At 55.6% G+C, this 16,156-nt stretch overlaps 3 protein-coding genes across 3 annotated transcripts; 2 read left to right on the plus strand and 1 right to left on the minus strand.

Annotated features, from left to right (window-relative positions):
- Positions 1-514: 514 nt before the first annotated feature.
- CDEST_10008 (uncharacterized protein) lies at positions 515-870 on the plus strand. The gene has a single exon (XM_062926166.1). It carries the CDS (start codon positions 566-568, stop codon positions 803-805), a length of 240 nt encoding a protein of 79 aa, XP_062782217.1. The 5' UTR covers positions 515-565; the 3' UTR covers positions 806-870.
- Positions 871-1,972: 1,102 nt separating this feature from the next.
- CDEST_10009 (Putative serine/threonine-protein kinase, active) lies at positions 1,973-9,392 on the minus strand. The gene is made up of 2 exons (XM_062926167.1): positions 8,019-9,392; positions 1,973-7,958 (listed from the first exon to the last, which is right to left on the minus strand). The coding sequence occupies exons 1-2, from the start codon at positions 8,508-8,510 to the stop codon at positions 2,793-2,795; spliced, it is 5,658 nt and encodes a 1,885-aa protein (XP_062782218.1). The 5' UTR covers positions 8,511-9,392; the 3' UTR covers positions 1,973-2,792.
- A 5,554-nt stretch (positions 9,393-14,946) lies between these two features.
- On the plus strand, positions 14,947-16,156 carry CDEST_10010 (uncharacterized protein; the record flags this gene model as incomplete). Its single annotated transcript, XM_062926168.1, has 1 exon — positions 14,947-16,156. The coding sequence occupies one exon, from the start codon at positions 14,947-14,949 to the stop codon at positions 16,153-16,155; it is 1,209 nt and encodes a 402-aa protein (XP_062782219.1). The 3' UTR covers position 16,156.

Here is a 16,156-nt window from a genome sequence, read left to right on the forward strand (position 1 = left end):
AAGGCAAAAGGTGGATTGTCGAACCAATCTCGTCTTGCAGGTTCTCATACCCCACAAAATTATCCCCGCTAGTCACCCATCCATGCACGCTGCCCGCCCCTCCTTGCCCCCCTGTCCCCCTCTCTCTCTGCGAGTTGAGGTTCCTTCGACGACCTTAAAGGAATTACGTCTCAGCAAACCCCCTTCGCCCGAAACAAAACTTGCCCAGATGGACCAATCAGCTGTTCGAAAGCAAGAACGTGCCAGATCGATTGACTGCCAGCGAACCCGCACTTCCGGCATGGCCTGCTTCTGGGGGACGACATCGTCGTCGTCGGCGTCACTCTGCTGATAGAGGGGACGCGTCGGAAAAAAAAAACCTTTCCAAAGGGGGACAAATCGAACAATCAATCGTCCGGTGGAATTGCCAGATGGGCAATAATCATTTATTCATGGGTTTGCTCCCGCATGCCGAGCCGCCGCCGAGCCGCTGGGCGACTTTCCCTGGTATCCTTTGCTAGCCGCCTTCGAGGAATTGCTCGCGTGCTCGGTTTCCTCTTCCCTCTTCCGAGTCCTCTTCCCTTGAATGAGACTCCTCTCACAAACCCCTTCCCTAGCCTCTAGGTGCCTACCGCCAAGCTGCCAAGCCCACACGATTTTCCTAAGCCACGCCCGCCACGCACATTGGCAAAGCTTCTTTGCACTCATCGTCTCACTCGTGTCTCTCAACCCTATCTCTCACTCAGCCTCTCTCTCCATTTCTCCTGGCCCCCTCGTCGCCAAGGAGCCTCAAGACGTCAGCTCGCAGAATGACTCGAACTTATAGCACGAGCACAAGCATCCCAAAACACGCATTGTGAACTCAAACCACTCGATACCATCAGAATGATATAGGACAAGACTATTTTGTCAGAAGTTGGGATGACTGTGCCGCCCCTGGGTCAATGACTGCTTGAACCAACTCGACACCGCCACCACCACCACCATCATTACCATCATTACCATCACTACCCATATGTACCCCGCCTCTTTTTCCGATCGAAGGGAAGGAGACGGCCAGGCTCTGTGACCTCCATGACTGACGGTGAGTGGTCGTGAGGCACACAGCTTGCACTATTGTACTTTCCTCCGTTCCACCTTTGCCCGCGTGCCATGCTCGTGCGCGAAAACCATTTGTAACCACGCGGGAACTCGGCGGTCCAAGCATCACCCTCCACCCGAGCGGCCTCGCTGCCATATGTCGTGACGCCTCGCTGTGCGCGCGTACCAGTTTCCACCCTTTATGTCGTCTTCTTTCCCTTGGATGGAAGCTCATCGCCTTCCCTTGAAGCCGCACCGCCAGGACAGCCTTACGAGCAGATGATTACGATGAGATGTTGACGATGACAATGATGATGAAACCGCGTATCAAAGTACACAAAATTGGTGACCCGTGCCATCCTTTTCCTCCCTCCTCCCTCACCCACACATCGCCTCGCCTCGTCTCCCCCAGCTTCGGGCGAAAGGGCTTGACCCAAGCTGTCAGTAGACATTTACAATCTTGGATCCCTCCTTTCCGATAAACCTTGCCATAACACCGAAGCCCGTGTGCCCGTGTGCTCGTAAAGGTGTCCATCGCCCACTTACAGTCGGGCAACCGTCACCGCCAAACCTATATGCTTACGTTGAGCAGCACAGCAACACAACACAACACATAGTTCACGTGACCCTCCAGCGCTGTCCGAGCCCCTTTGGTCTGTGACGTCACTGAGCTACGTTCTTTTGGCCCATTGCTGACATCGTAGAGAGCACATTTGACTCGTTCGCAATAGGTAGTCTTACGAGCAAGAGAAGTCGAAGTGTCGACATATCAAACATTACCGAGAAACGCCTCTTCTTAATATCGACAAAAATCGAACAGCATACTGACAGCACACTCTAGGTAGACCAAACCAAAACAGCGTTAGGAACAGGAGCGGCGCTGGGGTAACTGAATACCGGCCTAGCCGCACATGTGCAATCTGAGAATATTGTATTCAATCTTGTTTTGTAAGACTTTTAATTTTTTTTTGTTTCAGCCGTAACTCCCCCGGCTTTTTGGTGGCCATGTCGTTGGACCAAAGTACAAATGACCTGGACGCAATAATTCGATCCGAGAGCCCTCCTATTGCTCGTCGCAATGATACTGTTTTAACATACTTGGCGACTGAAACTATGCCTGCGCAGTCTGCATCTTTCTGTATCATGAATCGAGTTGCTAAGGCTCGAACCCCGACGTGCCAGGGACCCTGATCCCGCCTGTCCCTTTTTCATGACCAAGATGCAGTAAGTAGGAGAAGGCCTAAATTGTGTAGACACTGAACAATATAGAAAGGAAGAAGAAAAAAAGGTCCGGAGTAGTGGTGTGCGCAGTGATCGTCCAAGGAAAAATATTTTTGTGCGCAATAATGAAAGTTGGCATGCAAGGCAACGTAACATCCTCGTGTCTGCCTTGCGTCGCAAATGCAGTAACAGCTGAAGTAGAAGCCCTCCCTCCCGGTGTTGATTCGGCATCCACCGAGGGGCTCCAGACTGAAATATCTCAGTTGAACCCAAAAACGCCAAAACCTCACTAAACTGTGACAAACTCAAGGAAATGATGCAGTCTGCGTGTCGCTGTTATCCCCACTAAACGCCTCGCTGTCGGGAAAAGGACTGATTGGAAAAGAGAAGGAAAAGGAAATAGGAGAGAAACAGGAAACATATTCCATATTGCATGAAACGGCCCAATCGTCATGGCCTCCGGGGGCGGGTGTATCTGTGTGACCCTCGTCGTTGCGGCGTGCGATTCCATTCTACTGGCTCCCCAACAACCCAGACCTTTCCAAGGGCCGCGGTGTCGGCTCCTCATCTGCGACATCGTCTCGGTTCGTAGGCTGCGGTTTCGGCGTTTCGTCGACATCAGGGACCAGAGTCTTGTCTTCCGAGCCGACACCGCTGTCGGGGGGGGTTCGCGTGGTTGCACCCTGCAGCGCGTCGTATGAAGGCATGTCCATCTCCTTCGAAGGTGTGACGACTTGCGTGATAGGCTCTGGGGTGCTTTCCGACCCGATCGTAGCACTGTCGTGGCTATCGGCCCTCATCATCTCGATTCCGAGCTTCGAGCTAGGCAGCAGAGGCTTGCCTCGGAATAGCTTGTCTCGACCGAGGCCAAGCTCTTCGTCTTCATCATCGGCCGAGTCCGTCCCTTCGGCGAGGCGCTTCTCCATGTGCTCCTTTCTCGCCTTCAGCTTCTCCACAGAGTGCTGAGGTGCTGGCCTTCGAGGATGCTCTAGTTGACCAGGTGCGGACTGCTGCGTGACAAGATGTGGCAGTGACTTAGGCGAATTTGATGGGTGCAAAATCTCATCTTGACTGATGCCTAGTCCGGCTCCGTCCCAATCGCCAGTCGCCTTTCGACTGATGACCACTGGCACATCATCGGTTGACACCGACTCGGAGTCTCCGAAAAGACTGGAGCTGATAGAGTCCTCTCTACTCGAGGTGATCAAACTGCTGCCCGGCCGTCCAGCGTACAAGGACGAACTCGAAGTCGGACTGTCATCTGCTCGCGAACTGGTCTGGCGAAGGCCGGACGGAACGGGATGGGAGTGGCCCAGGGACATTGAGTAGTTGATGCCAGGCGACTCTGGCTTCCACTGGCAGAGATTCTTGAGGACCTCGGTTAACTTAGAACTCGAAATGGGCTTCTCAATCAGGGAATCGAAGTAGTGCGGAGCTTGAAGCTCCTTGAGATAGGCCGTGATGGCGACGATGGGTGTATGGGAATTCGTGTTCTTAGTCTCCCGAATCATTCGAGCCACATCGGCGCCGTTGATCTGAGGCAACCTGTACTCCAAGAAGATGATGTCGAACTTGATCTCGCTCATAGCATATCTCACAGCCTCGGATCCGTTGGCCACTGAGATTGTTCGGCAGCGCAGCTTCTCCAGCAGTTTTTCCATAACCATGCGAGAAACCGGATGGTCCTCACAGATCAAAACGTCCAATGGTCGGAACATCGGACCGCCATCAAAGGCAATTTGAGAGAGGCGACGGGAGCTCTGGCGACGCCGCTGCACCCGAAGAAGCGCATTATGTTTGTCGCCCTCGTTATCGGACGAGGAAGGGGACATGTCGAACACCTGACTGCGACGATTGCGGTGATGCGACAGCACATCCGAAGTGATCGGGCTGCCTTCTTGGGATTGCGAACCCACCGTCAGGGACCTTGATCGACTGCTCGAGGCCTGCCTGGGAGTCGATACCATTTTCTGGGGCGAAAGAGCCAACGGTGGGGGTGGCCCCGAGCCACGCGCCTTTACCGGCGAGGCGGAGGCACTCGTTGCTGCCTTCTGCAGGCTTGGCGGAACTCGCGGTATATCAAGGGACGTGGGCTGGTGGGACACAGTCGATTGTTGCGAGAGACTCGATGAGTTACTGGATGCCTTGCGTCTCCCCTCACTGCCTTGGCCAGCGACAAATGAGACAAGAAGAGGCGACGACGGCTGAGAAGCCCTGCTGGGGGACGAGTTGGCGTGGCTCAAACCAGACGGTGATTGTGGCCGGTTCTTCGCATTTGAAATGGTGCGCTGTACCGGGTTGGATAACACTGGGCTCCCCTCAAGTGCAGGCCCGGGGGAAGTGACACTGCCGCCAGGGCTGATGACAGTCGGTTTGCTCTGGGATGCCAATGCCTCTGCCCGAAGTTTTTGAATGACATCCTTGTTGGCCTTCTCCAACACGGGAAGGTTCTTGAAGGCAAAGCTGCCGAAATCATCCGCAACTACGGGCTCGCTAAGTCGTCTGCTCTTAAGGTCTCTAACATGCGGAGGGATGTGAAGGGGCATCAAGTTGCGCTTGATCGAATTGACTTGGGATCGGACACGAGACAGAGCATCGTGGGGTCGGTCATGGTAGTCGGAGCCCGTGCCGGAGACGGGCGGCGACAGCTGATCTTCCATCTCTTCAGCAAAAGACTGCAAGACGGCCCCGCGGGCGTCAAAGTATTCCGTGTCTTCGGGGTGCTCGAGTTGTGGGACAAACTGAGCCTCGTCTTGGAGCAGAGTCTCCCAGTTGATGCCCTCGAACCAAGGGTGACTACGTATCTCGTCGCCGCCGCAGGGGAATTTCTCCTCTCGGTTGGCGCCAAGTCGTGACTGGGGTTCCATACAGAGCAGCTTGTTGATGAGATCCTTTGCCTCCTCGGAGACGGGCTCGCACTCGTTTTCGTCGGGCCACTGAATCTTGCGTGCGAGAATGTTCTCAAACACTTCCTCAGCTTCGTCGGCATGAAAGGGTGGGAACCCGTAGAGAAACTCGAACATGATACATCCGACGGACCACCAATCGCTGGATTCGTCCTGCTTTTCTCCCTTGATTGTCTCGGGCGCCAAGTAGTCGGGTGTTCCTACAAAACGGCGGTTGGTATCTTCCGGATCGAACAGAGCCATCGGGGGCGGCATCATTGATGACTGAGGAGGTGTGCTTTTGCCCAGAAAATCGACACTAGAGTGAGTGCTGGCATGGTGGAGTGCCGCCATGTCCGGCGAGGCTTGGCCGGGGCTGTCACTTGTATCTTCTTGCGCCGGGTGCGAGATTTGGGCCGGCGGATTGTGTTCTTGCTCGTTCAGCGAAAAGCTGTTGAGCATGCGCGCAAGAGATTCGCTCCCGCCGCTGTCACTACGGTGGCTGGAGACGCGTCGAGCCTCTGGGCCTCCGAGGGCAAAGTAGGAGGGTTGTCCGCCACTAGACCCGGTATCGGGTGTCATCTGCGGTGTCATGCTGGGCGAGTGGGCATGTCCGTGAAGATCCAACGAGGTAGAGCGAGACGATGCCAGAGACGCCGAACGTACAAATGGGCCCTGCTTGAGGAGATCAGGTGTAGGATCCGAATTTTGGCTGTTGAGCGCCCGCTTTTGTCGTCCGACCAAGCCCATGCGTGACAGTCCGAAATCGGTGAGCTTCAAGTGGCCTTTTTGGTCGATGAGCAGATTATCTGGTTTAAGGTCGCGATGGATGATGCCTCGGCTGTGAAGGTGTTCCACGCCCAGAACCACTTCACCCAAGTATTTCTTTACCCAGTCTTCCGGAAGACCGCCGAGTACCTTGATGAGAGATGCACAGTCGCCACCGTTGAGATATTCCATGACGAGATATAGGTAATCCTTACTGGAGAAAGTCCAGTAGAGCTTGGCAACGAACTCGCTCTGGCCTTGCCACATCATGATGGCGCGTTCAGCCTTGACGTTGCCGACCTGGTTCTTGGCAACCATGTCCGCCTTCTTCAACACTTTGATGGCGAAGTACTCACCGGTCGACTTCTTCTTCGACAGGTAGACGCTGCCAAAGGCTCCTTTGCTAATTGGCTTGATAATCTCGAAGTCTTTGATGGATGGAGGCGCTGGTCGTGCTTGTGGCGGAGGCTGATGGGCAGCCAATCTTGGGGACGGCGGGCCCTTCATCACGAACTCGGACATCGCGGCGGATGACTGTCGGCGGTGATGGTTCGCTGGCAAATGAGCTGGAGAGCTGAAGTCGCTTCCTGGGAGTAGCGGCGAGGCCTCGGGGGACGTGATGCCATCGTGAGGGAACGGGAAGTTGCGCGGCTTGATGATGCGGAGTGGAGAGGATGGCTGGTTGAGGCGCGAAGGCGATTCTTGTCTTCGGGGCGAAGAGGTGCCAGGCAGAATGATACTCCTTCGGTGGTGTTGTCTGGAACTGGCGGCTCGACGGAGGTCTCCAAACTCGGATATCGGAGAATCGGTACGAGGCGGTTGTCGCGAGGTCACGGAAGACGAGCGGATGCTTCCATCGCTGTCTCCGTTGTCGCTCTCGAAAAGCAATGACTCTCGCCTAGACTCACGGGCCGGCGCGGCTGAAGTGATGCCTCCTAGGTTGGATTTCGGCGTCGGGCATTCTCTGGGACTGGCTGACCGCGCAGATTCGACAAAAGAAGCCGGACGGGTTCTGTCGCTAAGATTGGCGTTTTGCAACGCAACTGCGAGGGCCGAAGGGTTCTCGAAGGAACCCTGAAAGAAGAGTTCCTCCTGTGCGGGCGTGGCCCCCGAGTCCTCGTCCTCCTCCTCGGTAGAGTCGCTGAGACGTCCGGCAGCAATTCGAGCTGCTTTGCGCATCGCCTCATCAATGCAGTCCTGAACAATGACGGCGAACTCGATCCTAATGCGCTCGGCATACTCAATGATCTTACGGTGTCTGAAGACGGCTTCCACCTTCGTTTTGGCGGCCTTTTCGGTGTCAGCGCATAGCAGAGCGAGACCCTGCTCCTGTTCCAACGTGTTAGTACTAGGCGACTGCCATTGCATAACCTGTGAGATGCGCGACTCGGATTGGGGAGACTGCGTTCTGATCTCGCCAGGGTTTTGAGAAGAAGCCTCCTTCACCGCCGGAGTACTGATCTCGATGGCGGTGTCGCATAGGTCGAGGAGCAACTCCACAATCCTTGCCTGAGGACGTCTGATGGCGAAAGAACGAGCTCGTGAATGACCAAAACCACCCGATCTCTCACGAGACTGTGACACCGAACTGCCTGGCGATGACTGGGCCGACAGAGGAGGGCCAATCGGCAGGCCCTTGTACTCAGCGGCTGGGCCGGAGAGCTGGTCGCCTGCCAAAGGTCGGCTTTTTCTTGCTTCGAGGGCGTCGAGAACCCTGACAATGGAGTGTCGGTGGTCCGTCAGACTGTCTTGTGCCATTTGCACATCCATTTCTGCCCTGTGCTCCTGCAAACATAAATCGGTGTGTTTTTCGAACCACCATGGTGAGATTTGCCGCTCGCAGATTCGGCACAAGACTGGCAGGGGAGGAGGGTGGTTTTCGGGATCGTCAACACCAGACTCGGCCAGCTGCGTAAGGTAGCTCGCGAGGACCTCGGCGCCGGAACCAAGAGAGTCAACAATGACAGCGGGAAGGTCGATCTTGATTTCTCTAGGGGCGATATAGGGCCGTATCATCCACATCGTCTAATGCGTAAGGGCAATTAGCAATCGTATGGGGCTGTCAAGGATAGCATTTTCACTTACATGACTCTCTCCTCCCGAGGCGCCGTCATAGACCATAATCCCTTGTGCTTCCAGGTCAATGGCCTCGGATACGGGTTCGTCGGTTCCATTCAGTTCCTGCGCATGGAGATTATCGATCGAAAGCAATCTGGACAAGGGGCCCATTGATACTGCGAAGCGAACCCTCTGGCTCCGGGAGTCGTCTGATTTCATCGACTCTACGGTATCCGCAAATGCCGTCTTGTTATCGCTAACAATCAAGTCGGCTATCGCGGTCCCTCTGACAGAATCGGGCTGAGTCCCAATCACATCGGCCCACGAGGGGCTGACCCAGCGGATGGTGCCGTCAAGGTTGAGGTCAAGAATTACATTCAGAGTCTGCTCGGCAGCCTCGCGCAATTCCTCTCTTTCTTCTCTGATATCTTCGCTCAGGGATCGTTCCATAACACCGGCCTGTGACCTGAGGGCGGTCACGGCCGGGGGCGCTAGCATGTTGAGTTGGGGTGACTCCATTGTGGGAGGGAGGCGGGTGAAATCCCCAATGGTGGCGATCTCATTGGCCGATGTGGTTCGTCTCGGCGAGCGAGGACTGACGGACTGAATGGTGTTTGTTCGTGTTCGCAGGTTAAGATCGTTCTTTGGGGGATGTTGCTGCAGGTCGCGAATTGTCGCGAAGTGGTTCCACTCGATAGAAACCGAGCGAAAGCCAGGTTGTCTGGCAAAAGGCCAGGACTACAGGCGAGCCAGACCACAAGACATGACGAGAATCGAAGTAGACAGTCGCGAGGCGCAAAAAGCAAGCGAGAGGGCCCTGATAGTCGACTACAAGGCACTGCCCACTCTATTGTGGAGGGTTGAGAGAAGGCGTCGAAGGTGGTTCGGCAGCGAAGAGGCTCGAGGCGTTCTTGGTCGGGAAGGACGCTTGGGGCTCGGAGAAGCACACTCGACGTGGGACGGTAAGGGGCGCAATCGAGTGCGGGTAGTGGTGCCGGCTGGCCGACTCGACTGCTTCAGCGTCTGGTCCAAGACAGGACGTGGAAGGAATGAGTCGACGATAGGGGAGACCGAGGCGAAGACAGACGCGAGGAATGGCGTTGCTGTCTGGGACAGGACCTCACAAGTTCGGTGGTCGATGGCCGTCTGGGGACCTTGTGTCGTCGTCAAACAAAACACGAATCGGAGAAGAGAAAGGGTAGAGAAGGGGGGAAAGGGCCAAGGGAGCAAACAGCACAGGCAAAGTACACGCCGCAGGGTGGCCCTTTGTGATGATGGTGTCAGTCACTCATTACCGTCCTCGCTTTCTGCCTTTGCGTTCGCACTTAGCACTTCAGCTAAGGTACGGTAGGTACTCGGGAAGGTACAGAGTATTAGCAAGTCGTTGTTGGCGGCCCAGACAGAGAGGAAGAGCAACCACACTGCCACGGTTACTAGAGTAGTGGTCGCGTCCTAATTATGGGACTCTCAGCACATTCGAGTGGTCGGGGTGGATGCATTAAGCGGGGAAAAGGACTCTCTGGCCAATGAAGCAAGGATATTCCAGGAGCCTTCCAGTAGATGTACATGTGTGACACGCCAAACATGCGTGCAACGGAGCGTACCTCTACTCGAAGCAGGCTAGTGCTCTTTTGAACATAGCCTGCTCGCTAGAACACGAGCGAGGGAGCTGGGGAGCCGGGATGTAACTTTTTTCCCCGTCGGTTTTTGGGAAAAGAGGGAGACGCCAGCAGTCATGGAACAGAGTATTAGGAACAAAAGGGGTGAAGGTACCTAGGCTGCGAGCCCAGTTCGAGCCTGGGTGCCTGTGTAGATAGCAATGTACGAACCAGACATCTCACATAATGGACAAACACCGGCCCTCCCGCCCCTCGCCCTAGGCACTGGGGGCACTTGGGGCATTTGATCACGCTTTGCTGGCGTGACAGAGGGGCAAGGAAGGGGCTGTTGTCCGCTGGCCCTTGGGGGCCACTCTCGGAAGTTTTGTCCGCTGGAAATAAATCGGACCACACAGCGGACAGGCCAAAGTTATCGAGCCACTTCCTCGCTCGGGTCGCTCGTTATTCTAGACTACAGTATTTCGCCCTGTGGCGTGCCTCCCGGGATGATGTTGTCGAAGTATCCGTCAATGGTTCCGCTTACAAACCGTTTCTCCAAAAGCCTGCCCACCTCTTCTTGGGTACCTCAGGTTTCAGGCAATAAAGGGTACCAGGGGGGGTTGAAGGGGTTGATCCGCGGGGGCCATTAGCAAGGTGGACGAGTCACAGATGACAACAGCCTGGAACCACCAACGCGTGCATTGAGACCCTCTTTCTCTGCCTCACGCGGACGGACCACATCGGACACAACGGACAAACCGATGCTTTCGTTGCTTCGCTTTTGCCTTTGTATCTGACGCAAGATAAACATACCGCACACCACTACCGCAATGTCTCTGCATCCAAGGGAGAGCAGCAGAAACAACGACCCAAAGTTTGACACGGCCACATGGGAAACTTTGCTCGTCCCCCCTTGCGCTAGTTCAACATGCTTGCCACCTGCAAAATGTCATCCATGCTTGCGCTATGGATTCAGTGCCCAACTGATCCTGCAAAAGAACGGGCGCCCACCAAATGCCAAATGCCATGCTGTAAACACGGCTATCCCACCATCCGTCTTACACCTCCCAGACGCAGCTTGCGAACGCTGAAGCCTGCTGCTTCTCCAGAATGCGCGCCTCTCTCGCAGAGAAAGACCAGCCATTGGACGGCAGGAAAACAGCATTGGCAGCTCTCAGGTAAGATGGTTATCAACGATTCGATCACCGACTTGCCTGCCATTTTCCGACCAGGACAGCATTTGCATTCCAAGCCGCCGCTAGGCAGCTTACCTCCAGGAAGTTGAGGCGCCGCATGCCGACCCCAGGACCCCTTGGGACTAGCACGCTTGACCTTTATGGGCCCCAACTAACGGGCTGAGTCATCGGCGGAAAAAAAACACCACCCTATTTTTCACGAACTTAACCAGCAGTTACTGTCTGCCGTAACACCCTGCAGGGAATAGCACGCGTGCTACCTACTAGGTGGCACTTGTGCTGGGCCTTCCCGTCCTAGCCCATGCCATCATGGTAAGACACCATCAGCTGGTCTCCTCATCCAAGCCGCTTCTCCTGCAGGCTAGGGACGACCTCTTTTCAGCAATTCTCGCCAGCCTGTCTGTGACCTCGATTTTGTCCTATCGTGCCACAGTACGGCGTTTTGTCCACACCACTCGAAATACTGCGTCACATCTGCGGCATAACGGCACCGTTGGACCTGTCCAAGAAGCCAGAAAACGTATCCGCCATCTATGCGTTCAGTCAACATCCGCAGCCCGCAGTTTCCTGCTCGTTGGATTACCGCAGCGCATGTCCAAGTTGTCGCCCCTCCTTTGATGTATACATATACAGAGTACAGATACACATGTCTATATTGTGTGAGGGGGCTGTGGATCACTGGGTTACTGTGCGGGACAGCCAGATCGTCGATGGGCCATCCCAAACGGACCCCTTCGAGAATGCAAACGATTTGGCTCAAGCGACCCCCTTAGCACTGCGTTGATCTGCATTGGGCCTCCCCGGTCTGGGGTGTCTCAGTTTTACAGGAAGTGGCAGAATTATTGGAAGCGCGTCCTGCAGTTGTTTTTATTCGGCTCTGACGGAGCCAAGATGATCGTCAGCAATCAACCAAGAAAATGAGCGTCTGGCCTGAGTCTGAACAGCCTTGGAACAGCGTGCACACTGTACCTTTAATTCACTCGACGTCTTATCGATTCGGAAACGAGGAACTTGAGCAGAAACTCAGCTGCTGCTTCCATCCCAATGCTACACTTGATACAACCAACATCAAATGATGTTGCAAGACACCCGGGAGACCCACGTCGCACTACCGACCTGTCAAGGCTTGCAAGACGACTGTAGTGCGTGTGCTTGTCTCATCACTTCTGAGAAAATGCCACGCTTGTATGCATATGGCCAATGCGACCACGGAACAGCGGTTCAGCAACCCCTCCTACGCAAGATTTATGCAACATGCTTCGGCCTGCATCCTCACCTGCATCTAGTCACCGGCACTCTCTACCTACTCTGTCTACTTTGTAGTGGGTGGAGAGGCATCTTTCTCTGTCTTTACAATCCACAAGAGTCGCCCGTCAGCGTCTCCAGGTCGCCATCCAATGCCTGGGATATCGTGGAACGGCATTCAAGTTGTCAAGGAAAGGACTACGGCAAGGGGGGGAAACGTGCTCCACGCGCCGCTCCGGACAACAGGCCACACAAGAGACACTGCATCAAGACAGGCCGGAGCTGGAGCTGGGCCGGAAGCACGTTTGAAAACGTCGAGAACCGTTACGACTGGCCCTAGTGCGTCCTTGCAACGGCAAACCACAGTAGCCGCTAGCACCACCTCCCGATGTTCATGTGAGGTGACAACCCCATCTATCATGGCCGTCCACCGCTACGCCTCTTCACTCCCCTCACCAGGCATCACCCGCATCCAGTTGTTCCCTCTGCGTCCCACCCAGATGCTATACGGTTGCAAAGGGCTGAGATCAAGTCCAAAACCCCCCCAAACGCCCGCGCCAAGAATACCGCCCGCATGATGTCGCCAATCTCGTCATCCCTGGCCTCAGTGTCCAATCGGCGGCAGCAGAATGATGGGAAGCATCTATCTCATGCACGAGTGCATTCCCAAGCACCGAATCATTCACCTCCGCTTCTTGGTGCAAGGTGGGCAGGTGTGAGCACTGGAACACGGTGCTGCGGCGCCACACCCTCATTTCTCCCGGTCTCACCGACCAGTTTTCATCTCTTGTGTTGAGTTGATGGTGTTCTTCAGTCTCACGCCCGCCCATCCGGGCTTCTTCGTCATCCCCATCACCCCTGCCTTTCCAACGTGCCTTGTTCATCCAGAATACTGGTGCCCTTACCATCGACGCAATAGTCGACCCATGGCAACGTTGTTTGGCAGCCCCTACCAACCCGCCGACGAGATAGTAGTGCCGGAATTGAGAGGTTCTGCATGGTTCGAATTGTTCTATCCACAGAAAGCACGCACGACAGGCTGCGCCTCGTGGGTTGCTGGTTTTGTCGATCACCGTCACCTTCTCGGCCCTCTTGTCGGCAAAGCGCACAGGTGCTGTTGACGATCGATCGGGATGTACACAGTTGTGCACCGGCGAGGATTGATGGGGACGTTGCCTACGTTGGGCGCTCTGCACATTAGAGCAAACTGTTCGTCCCAAGCACAAGCGCTTTCTTGCACGAACTCAGCGGGTGTTGAGTCTGAAGAGAGTCCGCACAAGGTACTCGAGACATTCCATGGCCTGTCATCCCAACCAAAGCATACCAGCAGGAAGCTCTGACTCTGAGAGCTCTCTGCCCCCTCTTTGCCGCATTCTCAGACAACCTTAACGATTCATGCGAGTGCATGTCTGTCTCTGAAGTTGTAGGTTAAGAAGTAGTTATCTACCCCGGATCCATTCTTGGCATCGCCCTGTCCCACGGACCAAGCCCGGCTTCAGTTCCGTGTTCAGGGATACCCCGCTTGAAAAGATCGCCAAGTCAGCTGGCCGAGAGCACGGCCTCGCTTCCCAAACTCTCCAGGATAATCTGTCTGCTGCTCGATGTAGATTCGTTCTCCCATCTCTCCTCCACCTGGACGATTCGATCTACATATTCCAGAAGAGCAGAGAGCATGAGGGACGAGGCGAATGAATATCTCGGTTCTGCGTGGGTCGCAATCTTTGCAAAGACGAGAGGGCTAGTGATGTCCCTCCAGATCTGCAGAAGAAGCGGTCAAAGGCTTGATCGACGACAATAACGATAGCGACTGGCACGGACATCAGCGGTTGACCCGCGGAGCTTGGGGACGCGAAGTTCCTCGAGCCCAGCCTGTACCCGCAGGAATTGACTTTACGAACAGTGGCCGGTGCATCCAAGAGAGTTGAAGGCTGTGCAAGGAAAAGTTTGGGACCCTGATGTTGGTTCCAGGTTTCGGACGCAAATTCACTTCAGGTTGCGGACACAGAGGACGCCAGCAGGCTCATACTACGTGGTTCTGTTTTGGGAGTGCTTTGCCGACAGCTTGTTCCCAAACCTTGAGGCGTCAAGGGAGATCCAGCAGAAGCCTTCGCCGTCACACTCTCCCAGGCGTTGAACGAGAGCAGACGCGCCAGCCCGGCTCCAAGACATGTTGGGTTTTTGCGTTTGTCTCAAGGCCAAGCAAGGGCCTTTTGCCTTTGGCATATTGGTATCTGAGGATATCGACAAAACTCTAAGTGAGGAGGTACGGGGGACCGGTGAAGGTGCCGACAACCTTGCTATCCCGATACACGTCTAATCAAGGTGTGCGGTCATGTCAGTTTCGCTGGGTGTCATTAAGCCGAAAGATCAGTGACACCCAGTGGCATGCCTCTGGCGAGCGAGACTTTCCATGTCCAATGCCATCGCCGTTCAGGTTAGTCTTTGGTGGACTTTGAGGCGAATTTAATGTAACCGCCATTTATGAATAGTGTATGCAGATATGTAGCTACTGGAAGCAAAATCGAGACAGAAGTGCTTTACCCATCAAAGTATCAGTCAGTCAGCCAGTCAGTTCAGTCAGTCGTGAGAGAATCCTGAGTGAAAGTTGCTATGGTAGAAAATTCATGTGTGCGCTGGTGTCTGATTAAGTGTCCCCCTTGATCACAGAAGTTGAGGATCAGTCTCAGGAACCTGGACGATGGCGGTTGATCGAAGGAGTGAGGAAGAGAAATACCACATGAACAACGAGCGACCGCGACAGACATCGTGGATTCAAAGCCCACAGCAAGCAAGCCAAGCAAATGCCGCCATTTCCTGTCTATTACATAAGCGCACTCCCCAGCGACAACGAACGGAACAAGAAGAACACTCCAAGATTCGCCGAGCCACACAATACCTCTCTGGCGGGCACCAACCATGTCATCCACCACTGAAACACTATCACTGGTGTTGGCGGCGGCGGCGACAGCGGCGCCCGGAGCTACCGTCGCCGAAAGCACCCAATCAGCAACAGCAGCGGCAGTAGCCCCCGGCACCGTCCCCCCTCAACCGCCGCCGCCGCCGCCGGCACCGCCAGCACCACCGCCTAGTATTACCTTGTCCGTTCCGGAAGGTGTGACAGTGGTCTTCGCCGAGCGGAAACGCACCGGCCGCGTCGCTGGCGCCAAATACAAGGCCGACGGCACGCCGTACAAACGCCCCGGCCCGCCGCCAAAGCCGCCGCACGAGAAGGCCGCGTACAAGCAGCGGGCGCCGGTGAAACGGGTGGAGCGGTCGTACACAGACCAGCGGTGCAGGGAGGCGATCCTGTTCCTGGAGAACCACAAGATGGCGTGCGATGAGGACGGCGTGCGGGCGCGGAGGACGTGGAACGGCGGTCGCGAGGACCAGCAGCCGCCGGCGGAGAAGGGGTACCGGTGGCCCACCCTGAAGGAGGCGTCGGAGTGGTTCAAGGTGCCCGAGAGGACGATCCACAGCTGGTGGAAGAGGCGGGACAAGATCTTTGGGAGGGCGCCGAGGAAGCTGACCAAGGTCGAGCAGCGGCGGCTAGCAGAAGAGGAGGAGAGGAGGAGGAGGGAGGACGAAGAGAGGAGGGCGCTGTTGGAGGCCATCGGGTGGCCCGCAGAAAGGCTTCCTGCCGGTGATCCTAGAGCTCATATTGCCTCTGTTGACGGTAGTGGCGGACAGGAAGAGGCGATGGAAAGCCTTGGAGGGGCATCGGAGGGTGTGCTGATGCAGAGGGAAAGGCAAAGCGAACCTTTTGGCGCGGCGGGGATATCGTCGTCGGAAGGTAAGCTTGCCGTCGCAGGGTCAACGGCCAATTCCGAGGGAACGATTGCCGGGGGCACACCCGCCGTGAGTGTCCCCAGCTTTGCTATCAGCGAAGGTTCGCGAGGGGGTTCTGTTGCGACGCCCTCGACGTCGACCTCTCCTGATCGAGGCTCCCGTGAGACATCGGCGGCATCGACCGCCCAAACCTCTCGGTCTGACATGGCCGTTTTGGCTGTGACAGGAGACACGGATAGCTCGCAGTCCAGGTTCGTCTTTCAGGGTGCTGCAGCGAGAGGGGATGAGAGCGAGGAGACGCTTGCTGCCAGGGAGGAAGCACCGGGCGGCGCGAGATAAG

This window comes from Colletotrichum destructivum, chromosome 6 (genome assembly GCF_034447905.1).
Source record: "Colletotrichum destructivum chromosome 6, complete sequence".
Lineage (NCBI taxonomy): Eukaryota > Fungi > Ascomycota > Sordariomycetes > Glomerellales > Glomerellaceae > Colletotrichum > Colletotrichum destructivum.

Excerpts from the sequence above, each read along its gene's own strand:
- CDEST_10008 (XM_062926166.1), top strand. The coding sequence starts at position 566 with ATGAGACTCCTCTCACAAACCCCTTCCCTAGCCTCTAGGTGCCTACCG.
- CDEST_10009 (XM_062926167.1), bottom strand. The coding sequence starts at position 8,510 with ATGGAGTCACCCCAACTCAACATGCTAGCGCCCCCGGCCGTGACCGCC. Across the intron at positions 7,959-8,018 it reads CCTCGGGAGGAGAGAGTCAT|ACGATGTGGATGATACGGCC; the intron begins GTAAGTGAAAAT and ends CTTACGCATTAG.